This window comes from Hypanus sabinus, chromosome 4 (genome assembly GCF_030144855.1).
Source record: "Hypanus sabinus isolate sHypSab1 chromosome 4, sHypSab1.hap1, whole genome shotgun sequence".
In the NCBI taxonomy this organism is placed as follows: Eukaryota; Metazoa; Chordata; class Chondrichthyes; order Myliobatiformes; family Dasyatidae; genus Hypanus; species Hypanus sabinus.
In genome coordinates this window covers 43,240,338-43,257,958 of record NC_082709.1, presented here as the reverse complement: position 1 = coordinate 43,257,958, position 17,621 = coordinate 43,240,338, and the positions used below count along the sequence as shown (strand labels likewise).

The following is a 17,621-nucleotide window of genomic DNA, read 5'->3' as shown; positions in this document are numbered from 1 at the left end:
TTTTCTGCCTACATGTCCATATCTCTCTATCCTTTGCAGATCTAAGAGCCACTCAAATGCCTCTGTCATATTTGCCTCCTTGACCAACCCTGACAGAGCATTCCGCTCTGTGTTGTCCTACGCATCTCATCTGAACTTATTCCTCTCACTTGAAATGCATGCCTTACTAGTCTCCTCCTAGACCATAAGATATAGGAGCAGAATAAGGCCATTCAGCCCATTGAGTCTGCTGCGTCATTCTATCATGGCTGATCCTGGATCCCACTCAATCCCATACACTTGCCTACTTGTCATATCCTTTGATGCCCTGACTGATCGGGTAACTATAAAACTTCTGCCTTAAGTATACCCACGGACTTGGTCTCCCCTGAATCTGTGCAGAGTATTCCACAGATTCACTGTTCTCTGGCTAAAAAAAATACCTCAATACTTCTGTTCTAAAGGGTCTTCTAGTTCTGGATACACCCACCATAGGAAGTATCCTCACCTGTTGTGTTTTTTTTACAACACTTAGCAGAAGTTTAGAGGGAAGAAGGGCACATGTAAATGTAGCAAACAGATCTGACTGTAGTAAGATTGATGGAAGAGATCGTAGTGCTTGTCATGTCTGAAACCTACCATCCAAAGTTATGTGTGTTTCTCAATGACCTGCAGCAAAAACAATATTATCATTGTCACTATTATACCAAGAGACCAAACCTGGTCTTCTGGAAGCAGTACTAGACATTGGGTATGAACTTAATGAAATTGCTTCTCGGGGATGTTTACACTCTAACCATGATCAAATGTAGGCAAAATGGAAAGCTAATCGGTGCTGCAACTATTATATCAGAAGGCTGAGGCTCTCCAAGATTAATTTAAACATAATGGCCCACAACCAAGCAATTAACAAGGGGTCAGGCTCCTTGAAATTTTAATCTTTAATCATGTTGGAAACCAGGTCATGAGAACAACAAACAAACTAGTCTCCACGCAAGATTCCACACATGCTTGTGCAAAGGAATCCCAGTAAAATTGATCAATGAAGCTCAAGGGAGGTTTCCTTGTGGATTTTTTCTCAGTCCGAGCATTTTCAACTGTGCCATCAGTAACTTTTCCTCGTTATGAGATCAAAAGGAAGCCTTCACTAATGTTTAGTGGTCATTTCTAATTCAATATGGTTCATTATATATTATGTTTCATACACACTCATATATTTCTTTGTATATTTTATTCTGATTTTGAGTAGATTTGGTTTGTCACCTAAAACACTCAAAAACCTCTATGGATGTACTGTGGAGAGCATTCTGACAGGCTGCATCACTGTCTGCTGTGAGGGTGGAGGGGTCTATCACATAGAATTGAAAAAAGCTACAGAAAGTTTTAAAGTTAGTCAGCTCTATCATAGGTACTAGCTCTGCAGTATACAAGGCATTTTCAAGGAGCAGTGCCTTAGAAAGGTGGCATCCATTACTCAGGACCCCCATCACCCAGGACATGCCCTCTTCTTTTTGTTACCATCAGGGAAGAGATACAGAAGCCTGAAGGAACACTCGGCAATTCAGGAACAGTTTCTTTCTCTCTGCCATCCGGTTCCTAAATGCAAATTGAAATCATGAACACAGCCTCACTTTTTTATTATTTCTGTTTTTGCAGTATTTTTAATGTAACTATATAATAATTTATTTGCTTTTTTTTTCTATATTATCATGTATTGCATTGTACTACCGCTGCTAATTTAACAAATTTCACAACACATGCTGGTGATATTAAATTTGCTTCTGAAACTGAAACTGAAACTGCACCTGCCAGCCTCAGGCAGATCCTATACAGCATGCATGATAGTATGATAAGCGAAAGCCAACATTTTCAGCCACTATGTACAACACAATTAAAGTGCTGAGAATGAAAGAGACGCTTCTATCTTCCTTTGAGCTTCTGTGATGTCCCTGCCACTGATTTCACTGCCATTAACACCTGGGGCACATCACTGGTCAGGACAAGTTGCAACAACACTAAAGCAAAAAGACAATAATGCTTGGGTTCTTTGGATTGTGCAGCCTTTCTGACCTCTGAAAACTTAACCAACATTTTTAAAATCAGAGTCAGAAGTGTAATGGAGTCATTGTCACTCACCCTGAATGGGTAAAGTGGTAACCATACTTGAAAATAATAGTTTATTGATCAAGATCTACTCTGCCTGTAAATGATTGCAACAGAAAGAGCTTTTAACATTTATTGTAGGGAGAATCCCATCTAAGCAGCAAATTCGCAATAACAGCAATTCTTGGGCTACTTTAGCTTTGGGGCTTGTTGAGATTTTGTGACATCAAAATGGGAAAGCAAACAGAAACAAATGCTTATTACTGCATTGTTCAATGACTAATGAAAGTATTAAACTGTATTTCACTTTAGGTGTTATATCTTCCAGCTTGTCTCTTATTTTACTTCTAGGTCACCCAAACAACATCTGCCAAAACAATGGTTTCAGTGGTATTGGAAATAATTTGTACTTGATGTATTCCATGAAATTATAGCAGCATTTGGAAAATGGGCTCAGAATTTAAATCCATTATATGCCATATCTGTTGCAACGTGCTGCTTTGACTCCAGTATGGTATTTAGGTCTACATTGAGTGGCATGCTGGGTGCCATTGGTGAGAGTGAAGTCGTGCATAGAGCACGCCTGCTGATTGTGCTGGGTTGGTAGATCATTACGCATGACAAAACTGTATTGCTTCAATTTTATTATTAAGTTTATACCACCTCTTGACCTCACACAGCTGAACCTAAGTATTTAAAGAGATCACCAACTAGCTTCATGCTGCTTGCTTGGTGACTTTTTAGCTTTGGCTATAATTTTACAAGTATTTGGAAGCTCTTGGACTTCATTAAAGTTGCTGAAGACTACATGAATAATGAGCAGGTACCAATGGACTTCGTTCTGACTTTAAAGTTTTATGTTTTATGATGGCACTGGTGAAGCACAGTGACAGCTTGCTGATAGCAAACAAAACTATACATTTCTGTATTAATCACACTTTTTCCTGGGATGCGATCTCTGCAATGAAAAGACTGTAACTTCCCTTTCGAAGTTGAGCTTTTGAACTGCCTGTATGACCTGTCATTTTTTGCGGTGTGAACAGAGGTTTTGAAATGTGCAAGAATGTTGTGTTGTGGTGGGTACAGGCCAAACTGAGGCAGTAGGGCCTGAACCCGAGAGTGGGCAATGAGCAACGTTTGGCTACTACTGGAGTGAACTTGGGGGTGATTTGATGAGGCAAGGTGAGTGGAGATGAGACAGAGCCAAGGTGACTGGGCCAGCTCCCAGGCCCGGGTCTGAGAGTGCGAATGATCTGAGGGTTGGCTGATTTAAGCACTACGTCAGATTGAAAAGGTCAGGGTGTCAGGGCCAGAGGCGAGGGATGAGCCAGTGTCCAGCTCACTGCTCTGTGAGCTTTACTCATCTCTGCACTGAACTGAGGCTATGGTCTGCAACTGATAGGCTGCTAGGTCTTCTGCAGGGATGACTGGCTTAATGGCTGTGGACTCACTTTTATGAACTTCAGTCCTGAATGTTATTTGCTTATTTTTGTTGTTTGAACATTTTTTTCTGCACAATGGATGTTTGTCTTTTCCTAATGGGTTCTGTTGGGTTTCTTTGTTTAGTGGCTGCCTGTAGGGAGACGGATCTCAAGGCTGTCTATAGTATACATTCTTTGATAATAAATGTACCTTGAATTTTTGTACAAATCAGATGTTGTCCACTTTATAATATGGTATGATTCAGAGAATGAGCAGATGTCATCCAGAAATATGATAAGCTCCTGGAGATGGGCTTCCTACATGATGCTGTATCCACTGGGGTGTGTTCAGGAAACGACCCTCCAGCTTAATTTTAGCTTGGGACACAGTATTTGCACTTTATTAAGAAGAACATCATGATATTTATCTTCTGCTACATCAAAAGCAGGAAAAGAACCACAATGAAAATGATGGTTGAGATGATGATGGTTGTAAACAATGTACAATGATTTTCTTCCAAAATGGAGCTTGCAAAATCTTCTGGTTTTCCCTCCATTGTTACAATAAGAAAGGTTGCCTGTGTTCTTTATTCGCAGAGAGAGATACTACATTTCACCAGAGAACAATCAGCCAAGCAGGCACTTACAGGGTTGTTGCCAGGTCTGAAGGACCTGAGTTATAAGGAAAGATTGAATAAGTTAGGACTGTATTCTTTAGAACATAGAAGATTGAGAGGGGATTTGATAGAAGTATACAAAATTATGAGGGGTATAGATAGGGCAAATGTAAGCAAACAAGCTTTTGCCACTGAGCTTGGGTGGGACTACAACCAGAAGTCATGGGTTAAGGGTGAAAAGGTAAAAAGTTTAAGGGGAACATGAGGGAAAACTTCTTCACTCAGAGGGTCGTGAGTGTGGAAGGGGCTGCCAGCATGTAGTGCATGTGAGCTTGATTTCAACACTTAAGAGAAGTTTGGTGGAACATGGATAGTAGGGATATGGAGGACTATGGTCCTAGTGCAGATTGACGGGAATAGGCAGTTTAAATAGTCTTTGGCATGGACTAGATGGGCTGAAAGGCCTGTTTCTGTGCAGTACCCTTATGACTCTAAGTGTTGTATGTGAATTGTGTGTCAAACTTAGCAACAGTTGCAATAAGGCTGTAAGGGATTGGGGGGGGGGGGTTTGTAAGGGATTATCTGATTTCCATTTACTAGCATGTTATTGATTGGAGTTATTTCAGAACTATGAATTGGAAGGCTTAAAGCAAAGAGTTCGGCCTGGGATGCATATGAACTTGGGTGATTGAAACATGCTTGAAGTCTTTGGGAAGGAAGGCAGTTTGGAGGTAGGATAAGCAGTAGTTTGCAAGGACTAGAGAATCATGATAGGCTCTCATGATTTGAAGAAGAGTGGTTTGGTACCTGAGGTGAGGGAAAGTGTAAATAAAGTTGATCCTTGAATAATGATTTTATTTAATTGGGGAGCTTTTTTACAGATTTGTCAATTGACGGCCTAGAAATGTATGTATTCAGAGAATTATAGTCAGTATCCCGGAACGTAACTTTCTCAACCCCTGTGTATGTTCCATCCCACCAGGAGGACAGATTCACCAGGGTTAGCAGCATGGTGGTAAGTATTCTAAAAGGAATAAGGAGGCATATTTTTATCTGAATCATTACAAGGAAGTTACCTCTAAGGTTTCAGGTGGTTTTATATGTGTAAGGCTTTAATATTTGAAATTCTACTGGTACAATATCTCTTTACAAATTCTTGTTGCAGAAAATCCTTTAAAATGGACTTCACATGGGTCTGTGTGAAACATAACTGTTATATTTGGAAGCTTTAGAATATTGTAACTTTTTTTTCTTTGACATTTTCAGAATAAATATGCCTGGGCTGGTTAGCAATGAGGTAATTGAAGCAACTATGGCAACACCCTTCATGGTTGTGTTTTCTTTTTAGATCTTGTGATCTTAGTGATCTGGAATATTTGGATGAAGAATTTCACCAGAGTCTGCAGTGGATGAAAGATAATGATATCAGTGATATCTTAGACTTAACATTTACTGTGAATGAAGAAGTCTTTGGTCAGGTGGGTGGATCAGTGAGGCTTTTATATAATCGTTTTGAATACCAGTGACATTGAAATGTATGATGGCATTTTTGCTAGGTGGGTGAAATTAATAGCTCATTAAGAGAAAAAATAAATGTTATTACCTGCAAGGTGAATTGCTGCTTTTTATTTTGTATCCCTAATTTATTTTCTTCTTTTGTACATGGAGCTTATATAATTTCTCTAGTTGACTATCTCTGCTATATCTTTGTGGTATATCTTTTCCACAACTCTATTTTTTTTACCCTTACTTTCTAATAATAATGAATGTGCTCTGATATTTAATTCCTTCAACATGTAGTTTGCCTGAAACAATCTCTTCTGCAATTAATTTCTTCCTTTTCATTCTATATTTTAATCTGGTTGACAACTTTGTCCTCATGGAATGCCACATTATTGAGATGCATGTTCTGAAACACCAACTACCTCATAACTTAGATGTGGAAATTTAGTTGAGAATGATATTAAGTTAAAACAAAGCTACAATTTTCTTAACATTGGGATTTCAGAAATTTCATACCATATAAAAAATGTCATCTTAAAATTCAGTCAATATATGAATTGCCAAAAATAAGACAAATATTTAAATTAAATCTGGATTGTATTTGTTTATAATGTTCACAATTGTGATTAATTTTTGATCTAACATATGAGACCAGTGCCAAGGAAATAAGAGTACAAAGTACCATTCTTAAAGTAAACTGTTGAGGGCACTGTTTAAAATGCTCCTTGCTATCCGAATAAATTCTACCCATTGCAACTCACTGTTGAACCATTTATTTTTTGCTTAAGTTATAAAAATAAAATTTGTAGTCTAAACATGCCTTGTTTACCATTATAGTAAACCTCATATTCTGCTCTTTTAGCTTTATTGTTTGTAGTTTTCAGTATCAGAAACTACAATTACAATCATAAACCTGTCACAATTACAAGATATAATTTTAATCTCACTATCTAAAATATAAAACAAAGCTGATGAGCCAAACAAATAGTTTCATCAAATATAAATAGCTTTATCTACTCTTTTTGGGATTTGTAAGTAACAGCCTGATAGCCCAAATCTTTATAATTAATTCCTTGTAACATGTTCATTGGATTACAGCAATGGTAATCAGACAATTTTGGTCTACAAAATTCTGTGCATAGTAGTTAAACAGTATTGGTTAGCAAAATTCAGTTGTTCAGTTGATGCCTTCAGTCAGAAAAACCTTGTATGTTCATGACTTATTGCTATGAATGCTTTATATGTGCTACTGTCTATTTTTAGAACTGTTAAACACTATTTTAAACACTATTCGAATTGAACTGAAATTTTATTGTTCTAAGGGTGGAAATTATTTAATTTTGTTTTGGAGTAGATTACAGAGAGAGAACTGAAACCAGGTGGAGCAAACATTCCTGTTGTAGAAAAAAATAAAAAGGAATACATTGAAAAGATGGTAAAATGGCGTATTGAGAGAGGTGTTGTGCAACAAACAGAGAGCTTAGTCCGAGGCTTCTATGAGGTAAGTACACTTCGGAACTTAAAAGTTTTTTTGTAGATTTTATTATATTATTGTTATACAGTGGGTTGTATTCAGTATTCAGTGAAATCATGTTTGCTACCTTTAAATATTTGGTGTTAAAATATGGGATAGTTTTCCTAACTGCTGTCCTATTTTCCAAAATGAGAAGATTCTTAAGAATCAGAGGAAATGGAGAAAGTAGGAATTTGTGTTTCAGAGTTAGATATTATTGCTAATTATTTTCCATGTTAAAATTTAGTATGAACAGTTACTTCTAATAAAACCAAAATCATCCTTGATAATAAAATATAATCAAATATGATGATGGAGTAAATGGAAGTGTTGCAAATAATCTGCTTTATGTTCACTCTATTTCTGGACAAATTAAAACTCATAGATTCCTAATATTATAAAGCAAGCTCTCACTATTATCTTGAGAAAATGTTCATTTGTTAATTGGTGTTAAATACAGTTGTTCAATGACAATTACTTGTTCCAGGTGGTGGATGCTCGGCTTGTATCTGTGTTTGATGCAAGGGAATTAGAATTAGTGATCGCAGGTACTGCAGAAATTGATTTAAGTGATTGGAGGAACAATACGGAGTACAGGGGAGGTGAGATTATTTGAATTTAATTAAACACAGTAATGGCTTAATATTTGGAAACACCATCTAGTAAATATTCATTTATTTTCCCAAAGGATACCATGATAACCACATTGTGATCAGGTGGTTTTGGGCTGCGGTGGAAAGATTTAACAATGAGCAGAGACTAAGATTACTGCAGGTATAAAAAAAATCAATTACTCTAACCACCATCATAGGCATCTGTGTTACCCACTTATGCTACTAACAAATTTTATTCCTTTGTTAGTTTGTCACAGGTACTTCAAGTATACCCTATGAAGGTTTTGCATCACTACGTGGCAGCAACGGACCACGGAGATTTTGTATTGAAAAGTGGGGCAAAATCACTTCACTTCCAAGGTAGGGCCAAGATAAACTGGGAGGTGATGGCTGTAAAAGGTAAAGGGCTGGAGAAGGAGGAATCCAATTGGAGAGGAGAGTGGACCATAGGGGAAGCGGAAGGAGCAGTAGCACTATGGGGAGGTGGTAAGCAGGTGAGGAGAGGAGAAGAGATACAGATGGGGGCAGAGTGGGTAACTGAAGAGGGGAGAGGGGTGAAAATGTAGAAATTGATGTTCAGGTCATCAGGTTGGAGGCTACCCAGCCTGGGATATGAAGTGTTGCTCCTTCAACCTGAGAAACCTCATCAAGGCAGTAGAGGAGGCCATTGGCTGACATGTCAGAATGGAAATGGGGATTGGAATTAAAATAGCTGGCCATCGGGAAATTGTGCTTTTTATGGATGGAACGCATGTGCTCAACAATGCGGTTTCCCAATCTACTTCAGGTTTCACCAATGTTGAGGACCAATGTTGTCTCACCTGAAAAGTTTAATTGGGGCCCTGAATGGAGGTGAGGGGGGAGATGAATGGGCAATTACAGCATTTCTTCTGCTTGTAGGGATAAGTGCTAGGAGGGAGATCAATGGAGAGGGATGAATGGACAAGGGAATCATAGAGGAAGTGATCCTAGCAGAAAGTGGAGAGTGGGGGGAATGGAAAGACAAAGGGGAAGGGGCTTTTCCCCTCTTCCATTCCAGCCCTAATGAGAGGTCTCAGCCCAAATGTTATCAGTTTATTTGTTTCCGTAGCCTGATCTGCTGAGTTCCTCAAGCATTTTGTGTGTGTTGCTCAGGATTTCCAGCAGCTGTACAATCTGTTGTGTTCTTATTCATCACTGCTGTAGAATGACAATGACAATAATACAAGATATAAATTGGTTTGTTTTGATACAGGGTAGTACAGATCAAGTGTTTTGATTACACTATATCTTGAACTATTTTAATAGATATTGCATTATATTCTGAAGTGAGTCAAGGGGCTGAGTGACTTCACCCTTGTTGAAAAAAGGTTCTTGCATTTTTCATTTGCTTTTACTGATGTGCTTTCTGAAATCATTTATCACCTTTTGATATTGTAACTGAAATAAGACACTTCTTGCTTTGGGGAAGTCAGAGGTGAGTATATTGCCACGTGTACGTGTGTGCACAGTTGCAGTAAAAAAAACTTACTTGCAACAGCATCACAGGCACACAGAATCTTATAAGTAATATTCACAAGGAAAGCATACAGGCAGTCCCCGGGTTATGTACGAGTTCCGTTCCTGAGTCCGTCTTTAAGTCGGACTTGTACATAAGTCAGAACAGGTATATCCGGTATTATTTAGTGTCAGTTAGTCAAATGTTTGTCTTAGTATATAGTATTTATTTTACCTTTCAATGCATATAAAACACTTAAAGAACGTATGTATTCCAATAATTAAAGCACTGCGTTGCTCAGTAATAATCGTAGCTTTCACCGGGGCAGGACCTTTCGCATGCTCCATTATTCTTATTTTATTCGTTATCCTTTAAAATTGTTCCGATCGTTGACCAACTGTAGTCTAACACTTTTCCAATGACCAATGGTGTTTCACCTCTTTCCAAATGCTTTATTATTTCCACTTTATTTTCAATCTCGATCGCTTCCCGTCAATGAAACAGAAACACTGTGGGCAGCGGGTCCCGAGGTCCGCTGGGTCCTAAGGGCCACCGCACTGAATTCCCCGGGTCCGCACTGAGACAGGTTAAATGGGACAAGTGGGGCTTGTGCTGTGTTTGGGTATTTGATCCGCCACAATATTCCGTGTGGGAATTTAAACTGGATGTGGTAGTTTTTTTTGTGAGGTCGAGTTGTGAGCTCGACATCAACCTGGCATGGATGGTACGGGAGTCACTGGATCGACATCAACCCAGCACAGGAGCGGTTTGTCTCTAAATCAAACTCGGGAACCTCCGTTCTCCAGCCCAGTGCTGATCTCGCTGCGCCACCAGCCGACCAAAACGGGGAGTGGCGGGATTAGGGCGAATCTTACTAAGAAAAATTTAAGCCAAATACAAAGTTAAACACTCAACACAGTGTCAATGGCAACGACTTAAAATGGCGGACGGCATCACGATCCGACTTAAAATGGTGGACGGCGTTCTCCTTCCTCAGTTCGTAAGTACGAGTTGTCTGTAAGTCGGGCATTCGTAACTCGGGGACTACCTGTACTTAAATGTAAATGAGATCTGATGTTTACAAGAAAAAGTACAATTAAAACCAAAAGTTCATTTTAGTGATCAAAATGATCATCGTATCCAAATGCTTGAAGAAAAGCAACTGTTTTTTTCTTTCTTTCATTCTTTTCTTCATTCTTTATTTATCTGTCTTTCTGTTTATTTAGAGATACAGCACAGAACAGGCCAATGAACTGCACCCCACCACCCCCAGCAACCCATCTGTTTAATACTAGCTTTATCACAGGCCAATTTATGCTGAGCAGTTAACTTTACTAACTGGTGTATCTTTACACTGGGAGGAAAATACAGATTCCGTACGAATGGGGCCAGAATTGAACTCTGAACTCCAGAATGCCCTGAGCTGTAATAACGTCACCATAACCACTACACCACCATGGGGCCTATGGAGTGGGTCTTCATGCTTCGTCCTGACGAAGGGTCTCGACCCGAAACGTTGATTGCTGCTTTCAACAGATGCTGCCCGACCTGCTGAGTTCATCCAGCTTTTTTGTACATCTTGATTTGACCACAGCATCTGCTGTGTACTTTGTGCATACTAACTGCATGATGGTAGTTCTGAGAGGATTGGTTGGGTTATGTTCTTTACGTGAGATGTGGGAACCCTCCAGGCTCCCTGGTAGCTACCTCTGCATGAAGTACATCAAGCTGAAGCTCCTTGAGAGAGTATTAAGGAACCAGAGCTGTAGCTGGATGACCTTTGACGCGTATGGAAGAATGCCAGGGTCAGAGATGTCTTGTATCAGGTGCATATTCTAAAAGGGGAGGGTCAACAGCCAAAAGTCCTGGTACATATTGGTGCTTATGACATAGGTAGGAAAAGGGATGAGGTCCTGAAGGGAGAATATGGGGAGTTCAGTTAAAAAGCTGAAAAGCAGCATGGCAAAGGTAGTAAGTTCTTGATTGCTGCCTATGCCACACACCAGTAAGGATAAGCGTAGGATGATTTGGCAGGTGAATGCATGGCTGAGGAACTGATTGTAAAGGGCAGGGTTTCAGATTTCTGGATTACTGGGATCTCTTCTGGGGAAGGTATGCCCTGTACAAAAAGTATGGGTTACACTTGAACTTGAGGGACACCAATATCCTTGCAAGCAATTTTGCAAGTGCTGTTGGGGAGAGTTTAAAATAATTTTGGCAGGAGATGGGAATTAGAGTGACAGGGCTGAGGATGGGGCAATTGTTATACAGTAGATGCCTTGTCAGGAAGGACAGGCAGATGGTAGGGCAGAATTGCAGTCAGTGGGATGAGTTGAAGAGTAACATGGGGGCAAAATCAAAAAGGATGATGAAGGTGATGAAGGATGATGAAGGACTGAAGGTGTTACATTTGAATGCACTCAGTATATGGAATAAGGCAGATGAGATTGACAGGTATGGCATTGTGGGCATCGCTATGTCGTGGCTGAAAGAAGATCATAATTGGGAGCTTAACATCCAAGGATACACATTGTGTCGAAAGGAGAGGCAGGTAGGTAGAGGATGTGGTGTGGCTTTGTTTGTTAAAAATGAAGTAAAAGTCTTAGAAAGAGATGACATAGGGTCAGAAGATGCAGAATCCTTGTGGGTCAAATTAAAAAGACACTGATGGAAGTTATACACAGGACCACGAATTGTAGTCAGGAGGTGGGGTACAAATTATAATGGGAGATAGAAAAGGCACATAAAAAGGGTAAAGTTACGATAGTCATGGGGGACTTCAATATGCAGGGAGATTGGTAAAATCAGATTGGCGCTGGATCCCAAAAGATGAAATTTGTAGAATGCCTACAAGATAACTTTTTAGAGCAGCTTGCAGTTGAGCCCACTAAGGGAAAGGTATTCTGGATTGGGTGTTATGTAATGAAACAGATTTGATTAAGGAGCTGAAGGTAAAGAAACTCTTAGGAGGCAGTGATCGTAATATGATAGAATGGAAAGGGACGGTAGCAGGAATGATGGCAGAAGAGCAATGACTGGAGTTCCTCAGAATAATTGGAAAGCACAGGATAGATGCATCTCAAATAATAAGAATTCTAAAGGGAGGATGATGCAAACGTGGCTGATAGGGAAGTCACAGACAAATAAAATCAAAAGAGAGGGCATATAATATAGCAAAAAATAACTGGAAGTTTGAGGATTGGGAAGCTTTTAAAAACCAACAGAAGGTAACTAAGAACTCATTAGGAGAGAAAAAATGAAATATGAAGGTAAGCTAGTCAATAATATAAAAGGAAGTTTTTTCAGTTATATACAGAGTAAAAGAGAGGTGAAGATATATATTGGACTACTGGAAAATGATACTGGAGAGGTAGTAATGTGGGACAAAGAAATGTCAGACAAGCTTAATAACAGGTCACCGTGGAAGACATTAGCTGTATGCCAGAAGTTTGAGAGTGTCAGGAGGCAGAAGTGAGTGTAGTTGCTATTCCTAAGGAGAAGGTGCTCGAGAAGCTGAAAGGTCTCAAGGTAGGTAGGTCACTTGGACCAGATGGACTGCACCCCAGGATTCTGAAAGAGGTAGCTGAAGAGATTGTGGAGGCATTTAGAATCACTAGATTCTATAATGGTTCTGGGGTCCTCAAAAGCAGCAAATGTTATTCCAATCTTTAAGAAGGAAAGGAGGCAGAAAAAAGGAAATTACAAACTCTTCATTGGTAGAGAAGATGTTGAAGTCCATTATTAAGGATGATGTTACAAGGTACATGGAGGCACATGATAAAATAGGCCAAAGTCAGTAAGGTTCCCCTCGGGGAAATCTTGCCTGACAAATTTGTTGTAATTCTTTGAGGAAATAATAGGTAGGAATAGACAAAGGAGTCAGTGAATGATGTTTACTTAGAGTTTCAAAAGGCCTTTGATAAGGTGCCACACGTGAGGCTACTTAACAAGGTAAATATTGTAGGAAATATAATAGACAATAGACAGTAGGTGCAGGAGTTGGCCATTCAGCCCTTCTAGCCAGCACCACCATTCACTGTGATCATGGCTGATTTACACAATCAGTAGCCCGTTCCTGCCCTCTCCCCATATCCCTTGACCCCGCTATCTATAAGAGCTCTATCTAACTCTCTCTTGAATGCATCCAGAGACTTGGCCTCCACTGCCTACTGGGGCAGAGCATTCCACATATCCACCACTCTCTGGGTGAAAAAGTTTTTCTGCATCTCTGTTCTAAATGGCCTACCCTGTATTCTTAAACTGTGCCCTCTAATTTTGGACTCACCCATCAGCGGGAACATGGTTCCTGCCTCCAGTGTGTCCAATCCCTTAATAATCTTATTTGTTTCAATCAGATCCCCTCTCATCCTTCTAAATTCCAGTGTATACAAGCCCAGTTGCTCCAATCTTTCAACATATGACAGTCCTGCCATTCCAGGAATTAACCTTGTGAACCTACGCTGCACTCCCTCAAATTTGGAGACCAAAACTGCACACAATACTCCAGGTGGGGTCTCAGCAGGGCCCTGTAAAGCTGCAGAAGGACCTCTTTACTCCTATACTCAATTCCTCTTGTTATAAAAGCCAGCATGCGATTTGCTTTCTTCACTGCCTGCTGTACCTGCATGCTTGCTTTCGTTGTCTGATGTACAAGAACACCTAGATCTCGTTGTACTTCCCCTTTTTCTCACTGGACTCCATTTAGATAGTAATCTGCCTTCCTGTTCTTGCCACCAAAGTGGATAAACTCACATTTATCCACATTAAACTGCATCTGCCATACATTTGCCCACTCACCCAACCTGTCCAAGTCACCCTGCATTCTCATAACATCCTCCTGACATTTCACATTGCCACCCAGCTTTGTGTCATCAGCAAATCTGCTAATGTTACTTTTAATCCCTTCATCTAAATCATTAATGTATATTGTGAACAGCTGCAGTCCCAGCACCGAATCTTGCGGTACCCCACTGGTCACAGTCTGCCATTCCGAAAGGGACCTGTTAATCACTACTCTTTGTTTCCTGTCAGCCAGCCAATTTCAATCCATGTCAGTACTCTGCCCCCAATACCATGTGCCCTAATTTTGCCCACTAATCTCCTATGTGTGACTTTATCAAAAGCTTTTTAGAAGTCCAGGTACACTACATCCACTGGCTCTCCCTTGTCCATTTTCATAGTTACATCCTCAAAAAAACTCCAGAAGATTAGTCAAGCATGATTTTCCCTTCATAAATCCATGCTGACTCGGATTGATCCTTCTACTGCTATCCAAATGTGTCGTAATTTCCTCTTTTACAATTGACTCTAGCATCTTTCACACCACTGATGTCAGGCTAACCGGTCTATAATTCCCTGTTTTCTCTCTCCCTCCTTTCTTGAAAAGTGGGACAACATTAGCCACCCTCCAATCAGCAGGAACTGTTCTTGAATCTATAGAACATTGGAAAATGATTCCCAATGCGTCCACGATTTCTAGAGCCACCTCTTTAAGTACCCTGAGATGCAGACCATCAGGTCCCGGGGACTTAATCAGCCTTCAGACTCAACAGTCTATCCAACACCGTTTAACCATATAACCATATAACAATCACAGCACGGAAACAGGCCATCTCGGCCCTCCTAGACCGTGCCGAACTCTTAATCTCACCTAGTCCCACCTACCCGCCCATAACCCTCCACTCCTTTCCTGTCCATATACCTATCCAATTTTACCTTAAATGACACAACTGAACTGGCCTCTACTACTTCTACAGGAAGCTCATTACACACAGCTATCACTCTCTGAGTAAAGAAATACCCCCTCGTGTTTCCCTTAAACTTCTGCTCCCTAACTCTCAAATCATGTCCTCTCGTTTGAATCTCCCCTACTCTCAATGGAAACAGCCTATTCACGTCAACTCTATCTATCCCTCTCAAAATTTTAAATACCTCGATCAAATCCCCCCTCAACCTTCTACACTCCAATGAATAGAGACCTAACTTGTTCAACCTTTCTCTGTAACTTAAGTGCTGAAACCCAGGTAACATCCTAGTAAATCGTCTCTGCACTCTCTCTAATTTATTGATATCTTTCCTATAATTCAGTGACCAGAACTGCACACAATATTCTAAATTTGGCCTTACCAATGCCTTGTACAATTTTAACATTACATTCCAACTTCTGTACTCAATGCTTTGATTTATAAAGGCCAGCATTCCAAAAGCCTTCTTCACCACCCTATCTACATGATACTCCACCTTCAGGGAACTATGCACTGTTATTCCTAGATCTCTCTGTTCCTCTGCATTCCTCAATGCCCTACCATTTACCCTGTATGTTCTATTTGGATTATTCCTGCCAAAATGTAGAACCTCACGCTTCTCAGCATTAAACTCCATCTGCCAATGTTCAGCCCATTCTTCTAACCGGCATAAATCTCCCTGCAAGCTTTGAAAACCCACCTCATTATCCACAACACCTCCTACCTTAGTATCATCGGCATACTTACTAATCCAATTTACCACCCCATCATCCAGATCATTTATGTATATTACAAACAACATTGGGCCCAAAACAGATCCCTGAGGCACCCCGCTAGTCACCGGCCTCCTTCCCGATAAACAATTATCCACCACTACTCTCTGGCATCTCCCATCTAGCCACTGTTGAATCCATTTTATTACTCTAGCATTAATACCTAACGACTGAACCTTCTTAACTAACCTTCCACGTGGAACTTTGTCAAAGGCTTGCCCAATATAAATTTCCTTCAGTTCATCCTTTGCCCTAGTTCCTTTATCCTATACTAGCACGGATAGAGGATTGACTGGTGTTTTCTGGTTGGCTGCCAGTGACTATGGTGTTCTGTAAGGTTTGGTGTTGGGACCACTTCTTTTCACATTAAATGTTAATGATTTGGATGATGGAATTGATGTTTTGTGGCCACGTTTGCAAACCATACAAATACAAGTGTAGTGGCAAGTAGTGTTGAGGAAGCAGGGAGTCTGCAGAAGGATGTGGACAGATTGGGAGAATGGGCAAAGAAGTGGCAGATGGAATATCATGTAGGGAAGAAAATGGTCATGCATATTGCCCGAAGGAATAAAAGCATAGACTATTTTCTAAACAAGAAGAAAATTTAAAAATCAGAGGTCAAAAGGACTTGGGAGTCACTATGAAGGGTTCCATAAAGGTTAACTTGTAGGTTGATTCAGTGGTAAGAAAGGAAAACACAAGCTTAACATTTATTTCAAGAGAACTAGAATATAAAAGCAAGGATGTAATGCTGAGGAATTAAAAGGGATTCATCAGACTGCACTTGCAATTTTTTTAAAACTTTTTTTATTGTATTTCAAGTAGTTACAAAATGAAAGTATGCAAAAAAATGTATAGTACCCATCCCCCCTCCCCTTAACCCCTTCCCCCTAGCATCCCTATAGAAAAAACAGAAGAAAGAAAGAAAAAATAAGAAAGAAAGAGTGCCTGGATATTGGAAGATCCCCACATGCTCCATGGAGTTCGTAATAACTTTAGTATATATATTTCTTTCTTTCTCCAAATAAACAATTATTTCATCTTCAGAGCACCTATATATTTAATCCTGTCTTTTGTAAATAAGGGTGCCAAATTTTCAAAAATGTTTCATATTTATCTCCTAAATTATAAGTAATTTTTTCAAATGGAATACAGCTATAAATTTCTTTCTTCCAACAATCTATACTTAAATATGTATCCAATTTCCAAGTAACTGCAATAGCCTTTTTGGCTACTGCCAATGCAATTTTTATAAATTCTTTCTGATATTTATTCAATTTGGGTATCGGTTTTATCCCTTCAATATCACCTAGTAAAAATAATATTGGATTATGTGGAAGTTGTATTCCAATAATTTATTCCAATAAAACTCTTAAATTTGTCCAAAAAGGTTGAATTTTAGAACAAGACCAAGTAGAATGTAAAAAAGTACCAATTTCTTGGTTACATTGGAAACATTGATCGGATAAATTTGGGTTTAATTTATTTATTTTTTGTGGTGTAATATATAATTGATGTAAAAAGTTATATTGCACTAATCTTAACCGGACATTTATTGTATTTGTCATACTCTCAAGACATAGTCTTGACCAATTTTTTTCTTCAATTTTAATATTCAAGTCACTTTCCCATTTTTGTCTTAACTTATGGACTCCTTGTTTAATTGCCTGTTTTTGAATCAAATTATACATACAAGAAATGAATTTTTTAATCTTTCCTTTTTGAATTAAAGTTTCTATTTCATTAGATTTCGGCAATAATATTGTTTGACCTAATTTTTCTCTTAAATAAGCCCTTAGTTGAAAGTAACAAAACAGAGTGTTGTATACTCCTTCAAAACAATCTCCTATATATCTAATCCCTTTTTGAAACCAATT

At 39.3% G+C, this 17,621-nt stretch overlaps 1 protein-coding gene across 11 annotated transcripts in view; it reads left to right on the top strand.

Moving 5' to 3' along the window:
* Positions 1 to 17,621, top strand: part of LOC132392693 (E3 ubiquitin-protein ligase HECW2-like) — a 305,761-nt gene that overhangs the window by 265,904 nt on the left and 22,236 nt on the right. For all 11 annotated transcript variants that reach the window (XM_059966929.1, XM_059966924.1, XM_059966920.1 and 8 more), the window contains 5 exons: positions 5,469 to 5,598; positions 6,978 to 7,124; positions 7,624 to 7,738; positions 7,825 to 7,910; positions 7,998 to 8,110. In XM_059966929.1, coding sequence (XP_059822912.1) covers positions 5,469 to 5,598; positions 6,978 to 7,124; positions 7,624 to 7,738; positions 7,825 to 7,910; positions 7,998 to 8,110 — 591 coding nt within the window. The remainder of the gene's footprint in view (positions 1 to 5,468; positions 5,599 to 6,977; positions 7,125 to 7,623; positions 7,739 to 7,824; positions 7,911 to 7,997; positions 8,111 to 17,621) is intronic.